Below are 21,785 nucleotides of genomic sequence, written 5' to 3'. Positions count from 1 at the left end.
AGTGTAGGAAAGTGATGCAATATCCAGAAACGAGCTATTTTGTGTTCCCTCCAAAACTCCATCGAAAGTTTCAGTAAAGCGTCTACCACTTTACTGAATTGACCGACTTGACTCCTTGACTGTATTGACTTTTTACTTCGACTTTGACTAGACTTTTAACCTGACGATATTTAAAGAAACGATGCTGAAAATTGTAAGCAACAATACTGTTTTCCCGCCATTTATAATACTTGACACTGGCCATGGTTATATAGCCGAAGTGCCATAATAAGAAAAAAATAATTTTGACAAACGTTTGTATTTGTCTTGTCATTTGTCAAACTTGAACGTTAAAACTGCAATCAGCCATGTTTGATGTTTTTCCTTTTTGTTAACGATCGATCGTCATAAACCGGTACGAAGATTAACATTCTCTTTATTTTGAATCATATTATCTGTGTAGTGAAATTGCAAAATTGTAATGGAGCCTGGATTTAATAAAGGAAATAGTTCAAATTTACCAAGAGTAGATTGTTTTACTGTGGCGCGGTTCTTCATTAGGAACAAGGATATTTTTACACAAGATCATAAAAACGCAAAAAGGTAATATTATTCATTTTAAATCAACACCTGCCCAATCGGGTAAAGTTATTTGCAAAGGTTAAATTATGTGATATTATTCTTTTATTTCAGGTCTCCTGGAGAGTCTCATGGGGATGATGCTGTGGGGTTCGTTCAGCTGAGGAGAGAAAATGAATTGTGTACAGTTATGTGCCGTGTTTGTCTCGAACAAGAAGTTCATAGCAAACAGTACACAGTCACTGTGATAGTGGATGAACAATATGAAGAAATTGAAAGTGCACAATGTCCAGATTGTGAGTCATCTGCAGGAATCTGCAAACATATCATAGTGTTCGTAATGTGGCTTCACCGCAGAAGCGAAGAACCTTCAGGTTCCGATATTAAATGTTACTGGAAAAAATCCCTGCCATGGCAACTAGGAATAAAACTTAAATATGTAACAACTTCTGAGTTATCAAAAACGCCTAAAGCCTCTTTTACTTTACCATCAGATGATAGATTTTTTAAAGAATTTGTAAAAGAAGCCAGAAAGAGAAAAATTACAAATTGTGGGTTACTAAAATACTTGGATGCCACAGGTACACTGTTAGAAGAGTGAAGGCATAGTATCAGCTAGTTCTGAAGTACCAAGCAAGCCTTGCTGATGATTTGATTGATAAAACAAGACTATTAATACTAAGAAGATTATTGTTAATTTTATTTTAAATGAAACATTAAAACAAACAACATAGTCTACAAGCAGTCAAAAATATTTAAAGTGAATGTTTGCTTGCTTGATTGTGTCAAAGGCATACTAAGTTATGACTTATGGAGCATAAGGCAAAAGATGGTGCAATGTTATATGTAAACTTAATTGGGGCGCATTACATGATGGATTGTATCATGTAATGCGCCGAAGTACCTGCAACACAGCAACAAAAATTACATTTCTCAATTTTACACACACTTACAGAATATAACATTTAGAAATGTTATTTTTGTATTGCATAGTAACAGTTAAAATTATATCTAGTAAGTACTTAATGTTATTTTATTGTGTAAAATTACATATTACGAATAATAAAACTCATAGTGATTAAATGGACTTTTTATTTTCAAAGTAAAACAGTTTCTTCTTTAATAAAGCAGGATTCTGCTGAATTTATTGAAGAATTACAATCTGTTTCTTCTTTTATATCTCTTGGACACTCATCACTATCTAGTTCTTCTTTAAAATAATATTGGCAGCTTGCTGTTTCTGCAGCTTTAGAAAGAACTGAACTAATTGATGCAGATGAAGAAAACTGATCCGTTGATTGTGTCTTTACTGAAACATCACTGACCAATTCTTCTTTTATGTAAATCGATGGGCTGTTTGCTGTATTTGATTGGAAAAGGTGTATATTTACTTGTCCTTCTAGCTGCAAAATCTTCAATGGAAATATTGATGTTGAAGTGGTAAAGAGTTTGAATGTTGAATGCATTTCTTGAGAAGTTGTATTTGTTTGGTTACTCTCGCTTCGGCATTTATATGATTCTTTCTTTGGAATTTGTGATGCATCTAAAACAAAGTAACATAATAATTACTAGTGATAAACATGATAAATACTTATATCAACTATACAATAAAAAAGTTTACTTGCTACAAACCTAAATTTGGTCTGCCGGAAACATCAATAAATTTATTTTTACTATTTTCAGGTTTTCCCAGCTTTGCTATTTTTTTACCAAGTTCTTTTTCACATTGTTCAATTAAATTATCTAACTTTCGCTTATGGCCAGGTGAAAGTATACATAAATGTAAATTCCTGTTGGGTTGACAATCAAATTTTGTGGGTGTGCAGCCAGGTCTCATTCGTATTTGAGATACGGAACCCTTAGTATATGCTATGTAGTTTTCCATATCACCTTGAAGCTAAAAAATATCCGAAACATGAACTTTATTCAAACTATAAACAAGGTAAGTATCAAGATAATACTAAGATCCACAACTATATAATATAAAATATTTTGATAAAATAATAGGCCCGCACTTACGTCGAAATGGTCTTCACAATAATAACATTTGTTCGTTTCATGTAAAGCTGCAGGATCTATCTTAGCTATCTTAAACCATTTTTCTCTTATTCTCTTATTTTTTGGTACATCTATAAATATTTTTTGTGGTGTGTTGATAGTTGTGTTGTTACACATAGGCACTACACAATGTTTATTTAACTCATTGTTATTCATTTTGTATGTTTATTTTATGTTAATAATAACTTGGAATATGAAATTTAATTCAGCTTTTATGTGTTTTCAGTACAAGTTTTGTATTTATTCCTCAAATCGACATTATAAAGAATGTTTTGTTTTGTTGACACTTGACAATTAAATTCTTTGACAGGAGAGTTTGACAAATGACAGCAGTTTTCTTTTAATATTATGTAGCTAAAGCTGAATAAACCATTGCCAGCATCAAATAAATGGCGAGAAAACTATATTCTTGTAAAAGTGTATCGTAATTGTCTAGCTGTAATGTATAGTCCAAAACTAAGCATGTAAAACTGTGTAGTAAATGAACCATGTCTGTCGATTGAGTAAAGTGGAATACAAAATATCACGCTTTAAGAAATTGTTCTACTAACCTAACTTGTGCAAGATAACAAATGTTCAACGGTTAGTGTCACCGCAGACTTACAATTTAAAGTTGGCCGACTATCGTACATGTCCATGTCGCTCCAATTTGTATGAACACGAGCGTATGGCGCTTCTATCTTGATTTATTTCTGTGGTTTGTACGATAGTCGGCCAACTTTGAATTGTAAGTCTGCGGGGACCCTTAATCTACCATTTCTACACGTCAGAAACTGATAAAAGACAAAATTGCGAAAACAATACAGAAATACGATGTCACTCTTTCACATGCCCACCAGAACTCCCAGTTTGTATAATTTTCTGCACTTTCTCGTGACTTAAGTCGAGAAATGTGACTAGTGACATACAGTGAAAACCCTAGAAAAATATCATTTTCTAAAGCTTGTATATTTCATATTTCAGAATTGGCGAAGTAAACGCGGACCTTCTGATCTACCACGTGATATTGACTTTGAAGCCGTTCTGTCAGCAGCCTTTTGAACTGATCGTAGACTTCACACACACCAACTCTGATAACAGATTTAGGTAACTTATTTTATTATGGTGTTTGTTTCTAACCGACTTAAATAAATGGGTGTATGTAAAAATTGTCTCCAAAATTTAAGCAAATAATTATTGTACTTACTGAAGAGTTAGTTTGAAAATACTGGTCCGATTTGAAAAATATAGCTCATTTATCGAGGAAGGCTTAGGCTATATTTTATCACGCTAAGACTAATAGGAGCGAAGAAACAGAAGAAAATATGGAAAAAACGGAGACAATTTTTGAAAACGTTTATCTCACGAACTACTGGAGCAATTTTCATGTTATTCGGCACATATAAAAAGTAAATCACGCGAAGGATCATACGCTATTTTTTGTGGGCTAATTTGTCTGTGAAATCCCTATTTTACGTCTAGTTACATAAATATTAAGGGGGGTATTACATTATCATTTATATTGGATCATTTATATGATCTATATATAGGATCCAATAAATATGATCATTTGATCATATCTGCATATATTTGGTGTGACCCGCCCAGTCCCACTTTAATTTTGCAGCTTTCATGCCGACGTCTTTAACACCTGTTTTGGAGCGCAGCGTGTTATTTTTTATTCGGTCAGCTAGTCTTACACCTAACATAGTGCGCTCCATTGCTCTTTGACAAACCTTTGCGTATTACATTATCAAATTTCATTGATCCTATTTTACGTCATATGTGGTTTCAATAGCCAATGGAGAGCGCTAACGCTGACAGGTATTGACGTCAGCGTTACTAGATCTCAGAGAATTCGATTTGTCAAAAGACATCGTCATTTTTAATATACCTTGTTTTTTGTTATTTCAGCAAGATTATCCAAGTATATAATTAGAAAAATAATTACATTACATTATTTGAAAGATATTAACGAAAAAGAAATTCTCTTTTTTATATTAAATAACTGGCAACACCTATTTCTATGACCGTATTGGATCCAATCTCAGCAAATGTCAAAAATCTATGATCAATGAGGAAATGAATCATTTATCTATATTACATTATCCAATATAAATGACTCAATGATCTAGGATCCAATATAAATGATAATCTAATATCCCCCTTATACTTGCAATGAATGAGTAAGCTGCAGGTAGCCTATTAATAGTGTTTTCCTTGTCTGATAAATTACAATAGTCACTCGAAAGACAAGACAAGAAACAATGTATAGCTAGTTCTTGTGATACTCTTTTGAGTAAGTGGTATTCATTTTTTAAATAATTGTCATTTAATAGAATATATGTATTACTGCAATATTTTATATTGACAGTAAACAAAAAAAAATTGTTCGATGTTTGACAGCGTTTTCGTCATTAATAATCTGATATGAAGTGTGCAACGTATCAAATTTTGGTCGGATTATTTACTGTATAGTCTGTCAAGAAAGTGAAGAAATTAAAAAGTGGCAACATCGTAGTGTCATCCTTTTTTTCTTAGATTGATTAGAAAGGGCACTACGATGTTGCCACTTTTTAATTTTTTCACTTTCTTGACAGACTATATGTACGGGTTGCGTCATCTGCTCCGACCTTTAGGGAAGATGCGATATTTTTATTTTTGTGTTTATTTTAAAGAACTCCCTGTAGAATAGACCACTAGTAACACTGGAATTTACTGCAAAAAATACGGTTTAAAATTGTCAATTTAAATTTTGGCGCCACAACGGATCTATAGTCTGTATGAGGTCACTACTGTTTGACGATTATTGACAATGGCCCATAGAGTTAATATTACCTATCGGAATAGATAAACAATCCCGAGCTGGCAAACGTAACCAAAATTAATTTGATTTACATCTGTGTTTACAATTATGTTTACGTGTGCGTGTTAGTGATGTACTGTATACATCTTGTAATTCGACAAAATATCGATCACGGAATAATAATTATTGTAAGATTGTAAAAATAATAAAATGGGATAAAATAAAACTGCATAGAATAATAATAATATTGTAATTTTGGAGAAAAATATTACTTTTATCATGAAACATTTTTGTAGCAAAAAAAACAAAGATATACTTATTTATAAATAACTCATTTATTTATTCATGCTAATATTATAAATGCGAAAGTAACTCTGTCTGTCTATCAGTCCGTCTTTCACGGCTCTACTTTTAGCTTTAAATTTACTTACATTGACATCTAAAAGATTTACTGACTTTTCTAAATCTGATCACCGGCAAATCTAGCTTGTGCTTATTTCTGGTGTTCCTACAGTGAATGTCACTTTTAGCTTTAAATTTACTTAGTTTATCCTGTAACTTAGTGCATTTAGACATAAGCTTCTTTTCTTTTGATATAAATTCTAGTTGAAAGGAGGTCGATGGTGAAGACAGTTGTGGCAGCGTTGGCGAGGACGTAGAATGCGATGACGACGGTATACATATTGTGGCAAACTCTGGTGGTACAATGTCTCTGTAAACGTGGGATGACACAGTGCGCCTAGGCTTTATCTTGATCTATAACAAAAAATGACTGTTACTGTTACTTACTACTATATCATACTATTTTAATTTAAATCAATATGCAGATACACAATATAAAAACAGACAAACTAATAAACTTTTCTAAAATTTTAAACGATTTTGTTTTGTAAAATCATAACTACGATTCATGGCACAGTACAATATAAGGCCAACAAATCGGTTCGTTTATTCATACAAATATTTATGATGTGTGGAAGAATATCTAGCTTATTTACTGACGATGCCCTTCACCGAGCTCATCTTCTATTGAATGAATGATCTGATACCTGATCTAGTGAATATGCCATAGCCATATTGGATGTAGAAAGACATTACATCTATGGAAATTTCAGAAGTCTATTACTATAGCGGTTCTTGAGATACAGCCTGGAGACCCGAGACAGACAGACGGACAGATGGACAGACGGACAGACGGACGGACGGACGGACAGACGGACAGGCAACGAAGTCTTAGTAGTAGGGTCCCGTTTTTACCCTTTGGGTGCGGAACCCTAAAAACGATAAATTATGTATGAAAGTATATTACTTAATATAAACTAATAATAAAGTACGGATCAGTTACGTTATCAATTATCATGTCAACATTCCTGGATAATTAGTATAACTAAAAAAATATATTCATATCGATACTACTTATCGATAACCTGATGCAGCCCTAGTGTAAAATAGATGAAAATTGTTTACACAAAATATCCTTAAATTGTGCACCATGGCTAGTCAAGTTATGTTTTCCATATAAATAAACATATATAGAAGTGAATTATCAAAATCAATACCAGTAACTCGAAGGGAATTGGCAAAAATAAACTTAAAATTAGGTCCTGTCAATGTAGAATAATTCACCTGTGAAATGAATATTTGTCCGGGTTTTTTCGATGTGTTGTACCACAATCGGTGACCGAACAAGTTACCATATTGTTGCGAAAGCAGTATTACATAAAATTATTCACTTTAACACATAAAATCACAATTTTTCTGAGAGCCCAAATTGACAACGTGCCGACCGGATCAGACAGATTGTCAAACAACAAAAACAGATGAAAAAAGTGGTATACCACCTCAAATCACGCTTCTCTTTCTACCACGCAGTGTTACTGATAATGACATCTCGCTTGCTCAGGCCTTTGTTTCTCTATTACCGATAGGTAATATGAACTTTATGCAATGGCCCCATCTGATCGTACCTCTCTAAAAGTTGTCATGCCTGCGTTCCATTTAGCGTTAAAAACGATCAAAGCGCCCAAAATGCTTAATTAAGATCGTTTTAACGCTAAATGGAACGCGGGGATAGCATGTGTGACGTCACCGAACGCTGATTGTTGTTTTGAAATCTGTTACGTTTTACATTACTTTTAATTCGTAATTTTTGTAAAAAAAAACAATATTTTATAAAATATCAACCTTGCAGTAGCCCTTCTTTTATATTTTTTAACGTTTTAATAGCAAAATTTTTATAAAAATTATATTTGCATGTTCCCTATTGTTTATTGATGTATAGTCTGTCAAAAAAGTGAAGAAATTAAAAAGTGGCAACATCGTAGTGTCATCCCTTTCAAATCAATCTAAGAAAAAAGGGATGACAATATGATGTTGCCACTTTTTTGACAGACTATAAGCACCGTTTGCGCGGTAAAGTAAAGACTTAAAGTGTAAACGCTTACATCAATAAACTCTTATTATCTTAAAGTAAGTCTCTTTAGTAGCCTATACTAATCAAACTGTATTTGTAGGACGGATTTCCTTCAGAAGTGGTTCAGCGTGCTGCCCGAATGCGCGTACAGCAACGTGCTATGCTGCTACATATACAACTGCAACAGCTGGGTGCGCGAGTACACCAAGTTCCACGAGACCATACTAGCGCCACTTAGGGTAATGTTCTACAACTTACCTGTTTCACACTAAGGGCATCGACATATTACACGACACGAAAACCGGAAACATCCTTATGTTTTTGACATAAGAACTCTTTTTCAATATCTAAATTTTGCAAAGAAAATGACTCTCAAGTTGTCGCTGGTCGCGACATGCGTAAACGCCCTAACGCAACGCTCAAAACTGCGAAAAAGCAGCAAAAATGGCAAAAACGTAGTAATATACAATATTGTGTGTGTGTACATACTCGTAAATAGAGTATTTAATATTTATCCAACGCTATGTAAACCGTCTAAGTATCATGGCTTCTCTTTCATTCGTACGTGTACAAGAGAGTTAATTACTTCATTAACGATTAACTCCAAGTGTTTGCTTAATTGGCACGTTTCGCTGCCTCGATATTTTAAAGGCTTTAAGGTAAAAGCGAAATCAATCGTTTACAAATAACACATTATCCTATTCTTTACCTGTAACATCCACGACATAAATATTGAAAAATAAATATTGAAAAATAAGTGTGTCTGTCTGTCTGTAACCTCTTTACGCCCAAACAGCTCAAACTTTAAGTCCCGGGAAAGGACATATAATGATACTTTTAATCCTAGAAAAATGCATAGTTCCCGCGCGTTAAACGAATTTTGGCGCAACGGAGTTGGAACGGAGCGTAATCAATATTTTTGAAGAATTTTAACTTAACCTCCAGGGCAATCGCAAACTGGTATTCATCGACAACCACAGCAAACTGAGCGACTACGTGGAGCCCGAGCAGCAGAAGCTGCCCGGCGCCACGCTCGGCCTGGAGGAGGACCTCAAGGTGTTCAACAACGCGCTCAAACTATCGCACAAGGACACTAAAGTTGCTATAAAGGTAAACTTGTATTCAAACACAAAACGTGCGCGGTACGTGTGCGCACTGCGATTGGTAGAATGCTTCATGCATTTTACTCGTACTGAAATGCAATAGGCCAAAATAATATATGGAATAAGGGGGCCAGCACCGATGGTATCGATAATAATTTCTAGTTTTTTGGTATCGCGATGGTAAAATGTTAGTTTTTAATGTGTTATTTTTATTTCACTCAGGTTGGACCGACTGCTTTACAAATAACGTCAATCGAGAAGACCAAAGTACTAGGATTGCCAGTTCTTTTGAATGATGTGTACTACGCTTCAGAAATTGATGAGGTAAGGCAAAAATTACATAAATTACCCAATATTACGCGAAGGTCGGAGCAGAGGGCGTTTCTAGCACATACAATAAACAATCTGACCAAAATCCGCCACGTGTACTTAAATCCCATACCAGTTCATTGAGGAAGGATCGAAACGATCTATCGCAAACTTTAAAAATTAAACCTTACAAAACATCTCAGGTGTGCCTGGTGGACGACAACCAGTTCTCGCTGCTCATCATCAACGAGGCGACGCCGCTGAGCTTCATACACAACGACTGCGACAACATCGTGCAGTCCATCATACACATCCGCAACCGATGGGAGCTCAGTCAACCGGTATTTATTGAGCACTATACAATTTGCGCCTCAGTTTTGTGACGTTTGTGCTTCTTAGGCCGGTATAAATAGTCAGTACTCAACATGCATCTCGGTCTCAAGACACGGTTCAGGCTCTGTGATTGGTTGGCTGTCAAAATTTGGACCAATCATAGAGCCGAACCGCGTCTTGAGACCGAGATGCATCTTGAGTACTGACTATTTTTACCGGCCTTAGATTAAGTAAAATAGTTAAAGGTTTCCTAAGGGTTAGTAAGGCTTCTTTTAAGATTTCACCAATTTTCTGTCTTTACTACCTGAGGACTTCACGCCTATTTTTTGCTATTGTCTATGAGAACGTTTCATTGAAATGATCATTAATTGTAAGCAGAATAATACATTAATGTTAGTATCGTGCAGCTCAACTTAAAATTGACGCACTTTCCTCTGTAAGTTATAGTTTGAAAAAATATAATTCTTTGTTTTATCCTATTAGGATTCAGTTACGGTACATCAGAAGATCCGGCCTAAAGATGTGCCGGGGACGCTACTCAACATGGCGCTGCTGAACCTCGGCTCGTGCGACCCGCAGTTGAGAACCGCTGCCTACAACCAGCTGTGCGCTTTGACAGCTACATTCCATCTCAAGATCGAGGGGCAACTTCTAGAAACGTCAGGTAAAGTATATCCCGCGCATAAGTTTAAGAGACTTCGCGGCAAAACGGGATAGGTAAATATGGCGAATTTCTACAATATGATCTACTATTATCGAACAATAACTGCCAATAACGATCCATTCCATCTGATAGCTGATCTGTAACTCTCGCTCCCAAATTTGAACATTGCACCTTCCCCTTCTATTATTATAAGTATTAAAACACAGTGTATTTTTTTGTTTGTCTATGTTGTAGTGCACTAAAATTGATAGTTTATTTTTAGGTTTATGTATACCATCAAACAACACAATATTCATAAAATCAGTGAGCGAAAAGCTGGCGCACAACGAACCCCATTTGACACTTGAGTTTCTAGAGGAGTGTATACAGGTAACTTATTTCTAGCTTTGAATCCGATTAGAAAATTTCAATTAAGCCTATTCCTAATAATAGGGAAGAATCTCGATCATTATCATTAAACTTTTTTTCTAGGGCTTTAGAGGATCTACTATCGAGTTGAAGCATTTGTGTCTCGAGTACATGACTCCATGGTTGGCCAATTTAGTCAGGTATGTACAGTGACAAGTTAAAGCGTTAACTGCTAAACCATTATTTTTTATTTTTCACGTGGCCCACGTCACGAGTCCGGGAATAAGACAATAGTTTTATCCCGAGCAAGGCATCTGCTAAATAAATGAACGCGTGAATGTTGCGGGCAATATTTTTATATTATCATAGTTTTCTTCACTATTTCGTTAAAAAATTAACCCGTAGATTCTGTAAACCTTCGGAGGAATCGCGACGTCAGAAGCAAGTGGCTCAAATATTAGAGAAGCTGATAACACTGACCATAGAGGAGACGGAGATGTACCCTTCCGTGCAGGCCAAGATCTGGGGCTCAATAGGCCAGGTGCCAGAACTCATCGACATGGTCCTCGACAGCTTCATACAGAGAAGCGTCAGCTCAGGTAATTGTTTGTATATGCTGTAGAGAGCGAGACGGAAATACTTGCTTTCTCGCTTTCTTCAAAGGCCTGAACTCATCGACATGGTCCTCGACAGCTTCATACATACGTTAGTTCGGGTAAATACCCGAACTAACGCTTATCTTATAGGATTTCGAGACAGAAATTCTTGCCTCTCGTTTATAGATTTTTCTAATTTGAGATAAGCTCCATGTCTAGTCGCCTATTTATGTGTATTCGTTTTCAAGGTGCAAGGTTGAATATATTTTAATATTTTGATGAGAAAGGTTTTGCTGTCTGATACCTCGCTATACCGTGCGCGGCTCGCCATTTTTGTTTTGGAAATACTTTTAACGCTGATGAAGGACATAAGATACTTACTGATCCTGGAAAAATGTAGGGTTCCCTCTTGCAGACATTTGATACTTATACAGTGCATGGCTAAATACTTAATATGTATTTTAGGTCTGGGCTCGCCTATGATTGAAATAATGGCGGATACGGCTGTGGCTCTTGCTTCAGCGAATGTGCAACTGGTCTCCAAGAAGATTATAGGTCGCATTTGTCGGGTACGTATACAGTTCTCTGCCTTTCAGTATTTCCGTTTTTTTCTAATTTTTTTTCTATTATTTTTGTTTTGTATTTTGTCTTTAGGCCCTTACCAAACTTCCCAACAATGTGTTGGGTCCTGTTACTGCAGCTTCTGTGAGTTTTGTTTCAATTCTTATTTGTTTTTTTTCTGTTAATATATAACTTTTCTTTAATATTCAAGCAATAACGTTTTTTTTTTAGTTTAATTTATAACTAATTCATGTAACATTTTGTAGGTGGTAGATAAGACGTGTCATTCGCCCACGGCCATGTTGGAGCAGCACATGATGTGGGACGACATTGCCATACTCGCGAGATACTTGGTATGTAGTTATAAATATGATGCTCACAAATGTATGGAATTTGGTGGCTGGGACCACCCTCCAATAGCACCATCCATAAAGTACGTCACACGATTTTCAGGATTTTTACACCTTTGAAATGAAATAACCCCTCCCCCCTTGTCACAGGTAGCCACATTTTGCCCCCCCCCCCCCCCCTCTTCCAAGTGTAAAAGTAACTTTGTAATTAATACATGGTATTTTATATTTAAAATTTCGCTATTTAATTTATTAAATTTAAATCGTGATGTCCCTAACATGTCACACCATGTCACACTCATAAAGTTAATATACCTAGCGGAATAGAGAAACAAAGGCCTGAGCAAGAGAGATGTCACTATCAGTAACACTGCTTGGTAAAAAGAGACGTGTGATACATGACAGCGTCACTCTTTTTTTGACGTCCAGTCGGCATGTGCCGCACGTTGACAATTCAATCTCATAGAATTCATGTTCAACCATGCTTGTGTAAGTGTATACGTACACATATTTTTCATACAAATGAAAACCAATTTTGGTTACGTTTGACAGCTCGAGATTGTTGCTCTATTCCGCTAGGTATATTAACTTTATGGTCACACTTCGTTGACCCCCTTTAGGTGTCACATAGTTTATGGATGAACCCCAAGATAGTTCTTATTTTAGTTATTTATTTACTATCGTCGTCGGTAGTTATTAAATTAAATTGAATATTTAATTAAATTTAATACTAAAGAGCGAGCCGTTTATCTCTGACATTACTTTTTTCCTACTGCTAATTTATTCTTACAAGGACCTTTTACACATTCATGACTATCATTGGGTCCATCAATCCTTGTACGACTGCATTGCCTAAACTACAAGACGATTTACAAAGCTTCATAATAAATATGAAATAACAAGACTCACCTCGTCACTCGCCCTACGGTCTAAGCGACGGGGTGAGTCTATAGTCTTCTATGCTATACTGTGATATTCTATGCTATAACAGCTGTGCGCTTACTGTCCAGCTGATGCTGTCGTTCAACAACTGCCTGGACGTGGCGCGGCACCTGCCCTACCTGTTCCACGTGGTGACGTTCCTGGTTTGCTCGGGCACGCTAAGCATGCGCGCCGCCACGCACGGCCTCGTCATCAACATCATACACTCGCTCGCCACCTGCAACTCGCCGACATTCTCCGGTAAAGAATTACTAAGCACTTACATCTTCAATCGTCTTTGATCTCCATACATTTGATAGCTGCACTAGACGTAACGTGTCTTAAAGACGCCCGAGGGCGCCTTCAGACGTGCGCGTTTTCTGAGCGTTATCTGAACGTGCGGATTCAGCTCGCGTTTCGTCCCAAACGCCACAACAGAAAACGCGCACGTCGGACCCGGACCATAGGCGACGCAGCACTCCATCACCATTTGGCATCACGAGGTTATGGTAGTTACTACTGCGTAGTGCGGTTTTACCTCAAAATCTGAAAAGTATAAGCGAGTATTCTCTTCGCTTGGAGCCACGTTGCGATATTTGTTGTGGCCAAAAACTACTAGCTTTGTAAACGTTAACTTGAATTATCCAGATCTACCCTCCATCCAAATGTACCGTGATTACCTCTACATAATATAAATTTTCAGAGGAAACTCAGCGTGTGTTGATGCTGTCGCTGGACGAATTTGCGCTGCCGAAGTTCTACCAGATGTTCGGCATATCTAAAGTGAAGTCCGCCGCCGTCACCGCCTTCAGGAGCCCCTACAACAGGCATGCTGGAGACTGGTAAAAATTATGTATTTATTCGCTGCTTTCGGGGACCTGCTGTAAACTATTTTTAAACTTCTTTAGGCGTGTTGTGAGTGAAATTTCAAGGTCGCGTCATGAAAAAGAGTGCCGAGATAATGATAATATTATTAAGTCACGACGCCGTCATGATTTTGGACAAAAGTTTCACTTCTAACACGTATACGTGTATGGTACGTTCTTTTTTTTAACCGACTTAAAAAAAGGACAATTCCTAGAACTGCCCAGTTTGTCCGCATATCGTGTGATGAAAAATAATAACAAACTTTAATTCTCAACTACGTACAATTTTGAAGTCGGTTTTATCTTTTAAAATACTATTATTATTGTGTAAATAAAATTGCACTGTACATTTTTGTAGGTACTGCGAGCCGTCGTACGGGTCGGAGGGGGGCGCGGGCGCGGACCGCGAGCGACTGCCGCTGCAGTCGCTGGAGACGATTACGGACGTGCTGCTCGAGATCATGGAGGCCTGCATGCGGAATATACCCGGCTGCGACTGGCTGTCCACGTGGTAAGGTCACCAGTGGGTGAACATTTTTTCCCATGAATATTTTGTGGGTGGGCTCTGATACTTGTTGCACTACACAGACTAAAACCACACGTCCAAATTCGACTTATAATTACAATGTAAAAGCATACATTGTAATTGCTGTTCTTTCTCAGCACAAAATTATTTTAAATAGTTTACCGGAACATTATGACTAAATTATTTTAACTCGTCTTTATATTCTTTAGGACAACGCTCGTGAAAAGTTTTGCGTTCTGCTTTAACCCGGCGCTCCAGCCCCGAGCTTTGATCGTCTTCGGCTGCATAAGTAAGTGTTTAAAATATAAAATATAATGCGTTGCAACTAAATGATTGCTTGTTAAATATTTTATTTATTTAAAAAATATTTCTTTAGGTAAAAATGTGACGGACGATGACATGAAACAACTGCTGAGGATACTGGTGAAGGCTCTAGAATCGTTCAACGACCTGGCGCTACTCGAGGCGATAATCATGTGCCTCACGAGACTACAACCACTGTTGTATCCGGTTAGTTTGACAGTTGTATAGAAAAAAAAACAATTAAATGCGAAAATAGCGTTGGTTAGTTTTGCTAATATTTTTCTTGTCTGACAAGTAACTTTACTAATAAGGTGTCTTCAGTAGTTTGAGGATTACAGAAAACGTACGCAAAACGGAGCTGGGAATTAGTGTCGCAAATCCGTAATTTAAAGTTGATTATTTACTAGTCAGGTGCTGCCATCTATAAAAGTTCCTGCACGGTCAATTCTCCTCGCTTCAACAATTATAATAGTAATATTTTATACTTTTACTTCTTATTCTGTATGTTCCGTATACAGGAGTCGCCGATCCACGCGGCGCTGTTCTGGGTGGCGCTGTCGGTGCTGCAGCTGGACGAGCCCATGTTGTACGCCGCCGGCCTCGCGCTCATGGAGCAGAACTTGCACACGCTCGACTCCCAAGCCGCCTTCGAGCACAAGGTGGGCGTTACACGTTGCGTGGTGCGATATCGCACCGATAAAGTAATAAGTAAAGTTTGTGTGCTAATTTGAAGTTTTATTATATTACTAAACTAGCGACCCGCCCCAACTTCACACGGGTATAAAATATAATATAGCCACTGAAAAAAATATTAAAATCAATCCAGCGGTTTTGATTAATATTCATTATTACTACCCGTGGCCGCATTGGTCGGTACCGCCGCAAAAGCTACGTCTCGCAATTTTAAAATATGTAATATTATCTTCGAAAATATTCATTGAAATCATATGCTGTAAAGAGCCATATAGATATTAAATTAACAATGTATTTAAAGTGTTTAATTGAATAAGGATGCCGTATTGGTTAAAATCGCTTCGAAAATTAGCCATTATTTGTCGTTAAAAGTAAATAAAGCAAAGATATCCATAGAGATAGACATATACCATCGCGGAGTTTTCTGTAGACCTTTTCATTGTGTGCAATACTTGGTAGGTACATTATTTTGATAAATCTCGTAGGGTTCAGTCTGCGTTTGCGATGTAAGCGGAAAAAATGTAATTATTTACGACATCACATTAGAAACCCCAACATCAAAATCTGTTGCGTAGTTTTAAAGATTAAAGGGAACAAAGGGAAATGGGGGAAAAAAGTGACTTTGTTTTATAATATGTAGTGATGACGCTATAGGTGTCTACGAAAACCTTACAGGTGTCTACGAAGTCTGTGCAGGTGTACTAAGAGTTAAGACTGGGTAAAGGGTGGTTACGAAAACTGTGTAGCTGTGTGTAGCAGAAAACTGAAAAGGTGCTTATGAAAATAAAAACACCTTTTGGACACATTATATTATGTAGAACTAAACTATTACTCATAAAGTAATTAATAATAATAATTGTTATTGACTGTTTCAGAGCTTGGAACAAGTGATGATGGAGACTAGAGAACCGCTCGAGTGGCATTTCAAGCAGTTGGATCACGTCGTAGGATTAAGGTAATTTTGTTCTATTATTCTAGATTCAAAATATTTTTGCTGTAAAACAGTCGTAAAAACATCTTCTAGTAACGGTGGCATCATTTTGTGACAGTTCTTTCGGAGAAATCCCCCCTTTAACTGTATTCGTGGACATCCAAATGCCAAAAGATTTATCAGTATGTTTGTGGTGTCACTACAGTTTCCGCTCGAACTTCCACTTCGCGCTGGTGGGTCACCTGCTGAAGGGGTTCCGCCACGCGGCGGCCGGTACCGTCGCACGCACGTGCCGCGTGCTCGCCGCGCTGCTCGCGCTCGCTGCCAGGGACACAGACGACAAGTTCCGCGCTACGCCGCAGACTATCGCGTACCTTACTGGTAATTTTAATTCTTATAACGATGACGATAAGGTCCAATATCTCAGCGCCCATAGTAAGAAAACGAAGGAGTGTTTCGTAGACGTGTAGGATCTCTTTAGTCCGTCACTAATAAGTCCCCGGGTTGCACTAATAAAACCAATTGGTGATATTAAACTTGGCCTTTATTTATCCCAAAACTAACACCCGTTCATTTAGACAAGGCCTCACGCAGTGACTGCCCGTCGTCTCTCGCATACATCGCCTCCCAGACACAAAACTGCTGACACTCGCACATTCACACATACATGGTCCCTACAGACGTAAAGTACAATATAATATATACATTTTTTAGTTGTAAAATGGAATTAGTGCAGTTCAATTAATTATAATATTGTATTTGTAACGTTATCATTATGTGCACAATAAAGTTTATTTGTTTGTTTGTTAGAACAATGATTTCCCACACTGACAGTAGCTTGACAAAGTTAGCTGACAACGGACAAGTTTGAACAGTCGGTAAAAGTTCTTTTTCCTTTCATACATGCTTTTTAAAACACATACAAATATTGTAACTGCGAAAGTGTGTCTGTCTGTTACTCTTTACGCCCGCGCCGCTGAACCGATTATGCTAAAATTTAGTATGGACATACACAGAGTATGTCCATACTAAATTTTAGCATAATCGGTTATCGGTCCCGGGAAAGGACTTAGGATACTTTTCATTCTAGAAAAATAGGCGATTCCCGCGCGAGAAACTATCTTGTCATCTGGTAAACATTATTGTTTCCTTTTTGCAGCTCTCGTGTGTGTGAGCGAGGAAGTCCGATCGAGATGCCATGTTAAACACACCCTCCCCAGGTGGCTGCCGGAAAACTACGAATACTTTTGTACCTCCGTCGACAATAACCAGGTATACGATAACTGCATTATTAATATAAAGAATAATAAATTTCCTCACTAGAGAATCAGCAAATTATTTGGAAAAAAAATTTAAGCAAAAAAATGTTTGTCTTGGCCTGCCAAGAAAAAAGAGCCAATGAGACTTCCACCTTATTACATATTAGACGTAGGCAGCAAGTATCTGTTATGTTCTTTTTTTTGATAATTGGGTATTCAGTTTTAGTAGTAATATTTAATATGCTTTTATTTGTAATTCTTAGAAGGTGTAATTTTCACCAACAGACGCGTCGGCAGAAATCATGGGACATCTTGGAACATTCGTCCGTATCGTCTATGCACGGAGGTATAATCTAAACTTACAGCATAATATCTTCCTTCCTTTGGTCCAACATCCTACAGGTCCAACTGGCTAAACACAACTCGAGCGTTATTCGAAACCTGCTTTTGTGAGGTTGTAGTAAAGGGCATTGTCCAAAAAATATCACATGTACTTTTTATATTTTTTTTCGTTAAAATAGAGTATTTTAAGAATATAAATTAAATAATTTTGAAATTCATTGGCCAGTTTTTTTTCAATAAATTTTTGAAGTTTCGCTCTGACGTCATCATCGGCCGCCAATCGACCTCTGCATAATATGTTTTAAATTACCTTTCAATCTTATTTATAATGGCTGGTTCGTCAAATGCAAGTTCTCATTATGTGAAAGCTGATACGAGAAGCTCACCAAAAGTTCGAAACGTAACGTTGGTCGAATTTATTGCTAATTTAACGCCATTGAAGGTCAAACAAAGGTTAAACGTATTTGTTCAAAAATATAAGTAACTAATGGGGATTTTGTTTCGTTTATAAACAGAAAAACGATCACTGACCTTATTCCTCGAAATGTTTTTGTAATGAGCAAAATTTAAAAAAAATGGACAATCTCCATTATCATTTATCCGTTTGTTTTTTTAAGTCTTTCATGCATTGAATAATATAAGATATATAAAAGGTGTAGCAAAATTAAGAGATAATACTTTAAAGTATGTATTTAGAGTTCGCTGTGAAAATAGCAGCGCTGAAAGAGAAACTTTTTCTTGCCCATACAAATCGTAAAAATGATTTTGCTCTTTTAGGGCCCTCACCCACTGCGGATTTTAGTAGCGATGCAGCCGCGCGTTTATGAAGCGCAAGACTGCATCACTACTAACGCGCGTTAGTCGCATTTGCAACGCTATACAGGACACACAGCTAGCGACTGCATCGCGACTGTATCAATGCAAATATGCGACAGTGTCGCGACTGCTTCGCTACAAAAAGTCGCAATGAGCGCGCGGCCTTAGCGCTGCTACTTTCACAGTTAACTTTATACAGGATAAACATAAACACCCTAAGTATTATTACTTACTTTCGTTACACCCTGTATAAGATATAATAAGATATTATATTATCGTGTCTCCAGGTAAATCCCCGACGCCGCAGCAGTCGAGCAGCGGCGGGCACAGTCCGCACCTGGCGCACGCGCCGCATCAGGTACACGCACGCACACACGCAAACACGTTGGTTTGATTGGTGTTTAGTTAGGCGACGTTTGCAACAGGAGGAATATATTCTAGTTTTGTCCCGCGGCTAAGTATAGGAATTGTTGATCGTCCTCGAGACTGAATACTATTTGTTAGTAGGTGCCAACAATAATAATAATAATATTTTTTTTAAATGTCACGTTGGAAATTATTATTTATTACACAGTAAATACTCATAGTATAATTTTATTTACTTGGCAAATTACTGCTCAATTTGTCCAATATTTTTAACTAAGCTGTAATTTTTCTGTTAGTATTACACTCTTAAGAGAATGACGTTCAACTTTTTTTAAACTTGTTGAAATTATTAAAAGTATATACAAATCGGAAATTAGATTCAGAGATTGGCTTTGATATATTCCTTCTGTAACAAACAACAGTACAGAACAGTTTGGCTTGTGTTGAAAATTGAAGCATATACTGACTAATATTTATCTACTCATTCACTACTCAACATTATCATAAACAGATCTAGAATATTAGACGGACTTGGTATACAATAATAACAAAATTTATTTTCCAACATAAGATTCAAAGATTCAAAGATTTTATTTGCAAACTAAGTAATTAATATACAAACATTGTAAGTAAAGACTTAGTACCTTGAATATAAGAGTTTCTAAATATCTTATATCGATCTTATTTTTCACATATCTACTCGTTCCATCCTAACAGAAACCTACTACACCTAAATACTCAAAATATGTCTCGTACAACCATTTCACACGATACCCTAGATATGATGTCCGTTTACTATTCTATTACATTTCAAATGGAAGATTTTTAAAACGATATCTCCCTCATTACCAATAAATTCACCATTTGCATTGTGTGTACAAATTAGTTGTATAACAATTTGTACTTGTCTGTCTTTTCTAACGTATCAAACAAGGACTAACCAATGTAAAACTAAAATGTTGTACCAAAATCCACAGTGTGGATGTCTTTTATTTTAAAACCTTAGATTAGTATTCAATTAATTATACCAACATTTTGAATGTCAAGTAAATACACCTTCTTAAAAAACCTTTTAAAAAATCTTCTATTGGAGCTCTTCCACATTGTAACAGTTCTTCTCTTTCAGTATCGGTACTAATCATTGTATCACATGTTCTTTCATGCAACTTGTATGGACTTGTTGGATCGTCTGTATTCGTTTGATTTATTATGCCCGTATCATCCTATATGTGCTTGACTCTCCTGAATGTTGGATATTGCATGCGCTTGTAGACCGCTAGAATGCGTTTTAAAACACAAAGGTCTTTCTCTGTGCCTATATCTAAGGACACGATAGCGCCGCCCAGGGTAAATATAACTTGTATTTGTTGTCGTAGAGACGCTTGCTCGTACTAGTCTAGGTTATTCGTTAAACCATGTTATCTTTGTTCTTTATATTATGTAAAAAAGAGATGGTATGATACTTTGACAGACGATTAACAGTAGCACAGGCTAGCACAAGATAGCACAGGCTAGCATAAGACAGAGTTTGGGTTCAGAAATATAAACTAGTAAACTGGTCAGGGTTGATGACGTACATTTTCAACGCCATACTGTCGATTCGTTCCTAATCATTATACTGCTGCCTTACTCCCGACATGACAGAATCAGAATCGAATCAGCTCGATCTCAACAGCTTTTGCTACATGCGACATATATAGCGCAAAATCGTGCTGCGGCTTAATTTGGAACAAATTCGATCTCAACGGCTTCCCACTCCTGACAGCTATACTAGCGCACGATCGTGCTGCGGCTCAATTTGGTAGTAATCAGGCTCGTAAATCAAAATCGTATCAGTCAGGCTGCTGCAGCCTTACCCCCGGAATTCTGGCCAGTACACTTCGAATCATGTCGTAGTAAGCACTGGCTAGTATAGTGGTTTTATATTTCGGAACACATCTTGAGTATCGTGTACCTTAATCCTTATAGTACGGTTACACGGTCAGTCTGGCGTCAGTTCCGTCAATCAGTCTGAGACTGGCGCCAGAATTTTGACTGAAAAGTACTATCAGAGAAGTTGATTCCTATGCAAATCGGGGACCTAAGTATAGTTGCGTTGCGTTACGTCAAACCCAGCTGACAGATCACAATTAACATTGAGTTGACATATTCGACCAAATAACGTTGGTCTGTCAATTGCATAGGAATCAACTTCCTCGATGGTACATAATAAAAAATGATCAGGCCGTCAATCACACGGTTACATGATCATTCTCCCGTCAGTCTGAATCATTATCTGGCATCAGTTCAGTCCATCAGACTGATGGATTGAACTGATGCCAGACTGTCCGTGTAACCTATGTCTTAGGCTGTCCTCGTATTAAGCGTGCGTTTTACCTCGTGAGTGGAACGTGCAAGGCCGGTGTGTTATCACTTATCAGCCTTATACATTTATTTAAATGGAGTTATCTTTTATCTAACCTTATACCGATCCGTGCCGTATAACTAGTTCTCCTTTTCAATATAGCTAGGTCCTATGTACCCTGTGAAATATCCTATGATGTTAAATATCAAAAGTTATGGAATTGGCTTCTCTCTAATTGGCATGTCAGTTCACTATAAAGATGTAGATATTTTTTAGAATCGTGAATTTTACTGATAGCCACTTATTATCAAAATATAATAAATGTTTTGTCATAATAATA

At 37.0% G+C, this 21,785-nt stretch overlaps 2 protein-coding genes across 5 annotated transcripts in view; both read left to right on the top strand.

Annotated features, from left to right (window-relative positions):
- LOC121726743 (neurofibromin) overlaps nucleotides 1–21,785 on the top strand; it is a 63,518-nt gene that overhangs the window by 36,261 nt on the left and 5,472 nt on the right. For 2 of the 4 annotated variants that reach the window (XM_042114216.1, XM_042114215.1), the window contains 23 exons: nucleotides 3,580–3,702; nucleotides 7,915–8,053; nucleotides 8,760–8,924; nucleotides 9,140–9,241; nucleotides 9,430–9,567; nucleotides 10,043–10,223; nucleotides 10,486–10,592; nucleotides 10,695–10,771; nucleotides 10,977–11,170; nucleotides 11,633–11,736; nucleotides 11,822–11,872; nucleotides 11,995–12,081; nucleotides 13,089–13,260; nucleotides 13,703–13,841; nucleotides 14,224–14,376; nucleotides 14,601–14,680; nucleotides 14,768–14,901; nucleotides 15,213–15,353; nucleotides 16,263–16,342; nucleotides 16,524–16,699; nucleotides 17,478–17,590; nucleotides 17,863–17,923; nucleotides 19,023–19,093. In XM_042114216.1, coding sequence (XP_041970150.1) covers nucleotides 3,580–3,702; nucleotides 7,915–8,053; nucleotides 8,760–8,924; nucleotides 9,140–9,241; nucleotides 9,430–9,567; nucleotides 10,043–10,223; nucleotides 10,486–10,592; nucleotides 10,695–10,771; nucleotides 10,977–11,170; nucleotides 11,633–11,736; nucleotides 11,822–11,872; nucleotides 11,995–12,081; nucleotides 13,089–13,260; nucleotides 13,703–13,841; nucleotides 14,224–14,376; nucleotides 14,601–14,680; nucleotides 14,768–14,901; nucleotides 15,213–15,353; nucleotides 16,263–16,342; nucleotides 16,524–16,699; nucleotides 17,478–17,590; nucleotides 17,863–17,923; nucleotides 19,023–19,093 — 2,788 coding nt within the window. Of the gene's footprint in view, nucleotides 1–3,579; nucleotides 3,703–7,914; nucleotides 8,054–8,759; nucleotides 8,925–9,139; nucleotides 9,242–9,429; nucleotides 9,568–10,042; nucleotides 10,224–10,485; nucleotides 10,593–10,694; nucleotides 10,772–10,976; nucleotides 11,171–11,632; nucleotides 11,737–11,821; nucleotides 11,873–11,994; nucleotides 12,082–13,088; nucleotides 13,261–13,702; nucleotides 13,842–14,223; nucleotides 14,377–14,600; nucleotides 14,681–14,767; nucleotides 14,902–15,212; nucleotides 15,354–16,262; nucleotides 16,343–16,523; nucleotides 16,700–17,477; nucleotides 17,591–17,862; nucleotides 17,924–19,022; nucleotides 19,094–20,373; nucleotides 20,449–21,785 lie in introns of all 4 variants that reach the window. The other 2 variants (XM_042114214.1, XM_042114217.1) reach the window with 2 other exon arrangements.
- LOC121726754 lies at nucleotides 352–1,619 on the top strand. The gene is made up of 2 exons (XM_042114238.1): nucleotides 352–582; nucleotides 673–1,619. The coding sequence occupies exons 1-2, from the start codon at nucleotides 461–463 to the stop codon at nucleotides 1,157–1,159; spliced, it is 609 nt and encodes a 202-aa protein (XP_041970172.1). The 5' UTR covers nucleotides 352–460; the 3' UTR covers nucleotides 1,160–1,619.

Source organism: Aricia agestis, chromosome 5 (assembly GCF_905147365.1).
Source record: "Aricia agestis chromosome 5, ilAriAges1.1, whole genome shotgun sequence".
Classification (NCBI taxonomy): Eukaryota; Metazoa; Arthropoda; class Insecta; order Lepidoptera; family Lycaenidae; genus Aricia; species Aricia agestis.
This window is presented reverse-complemented; position numbering and strand designations above follow the sequence as displayed.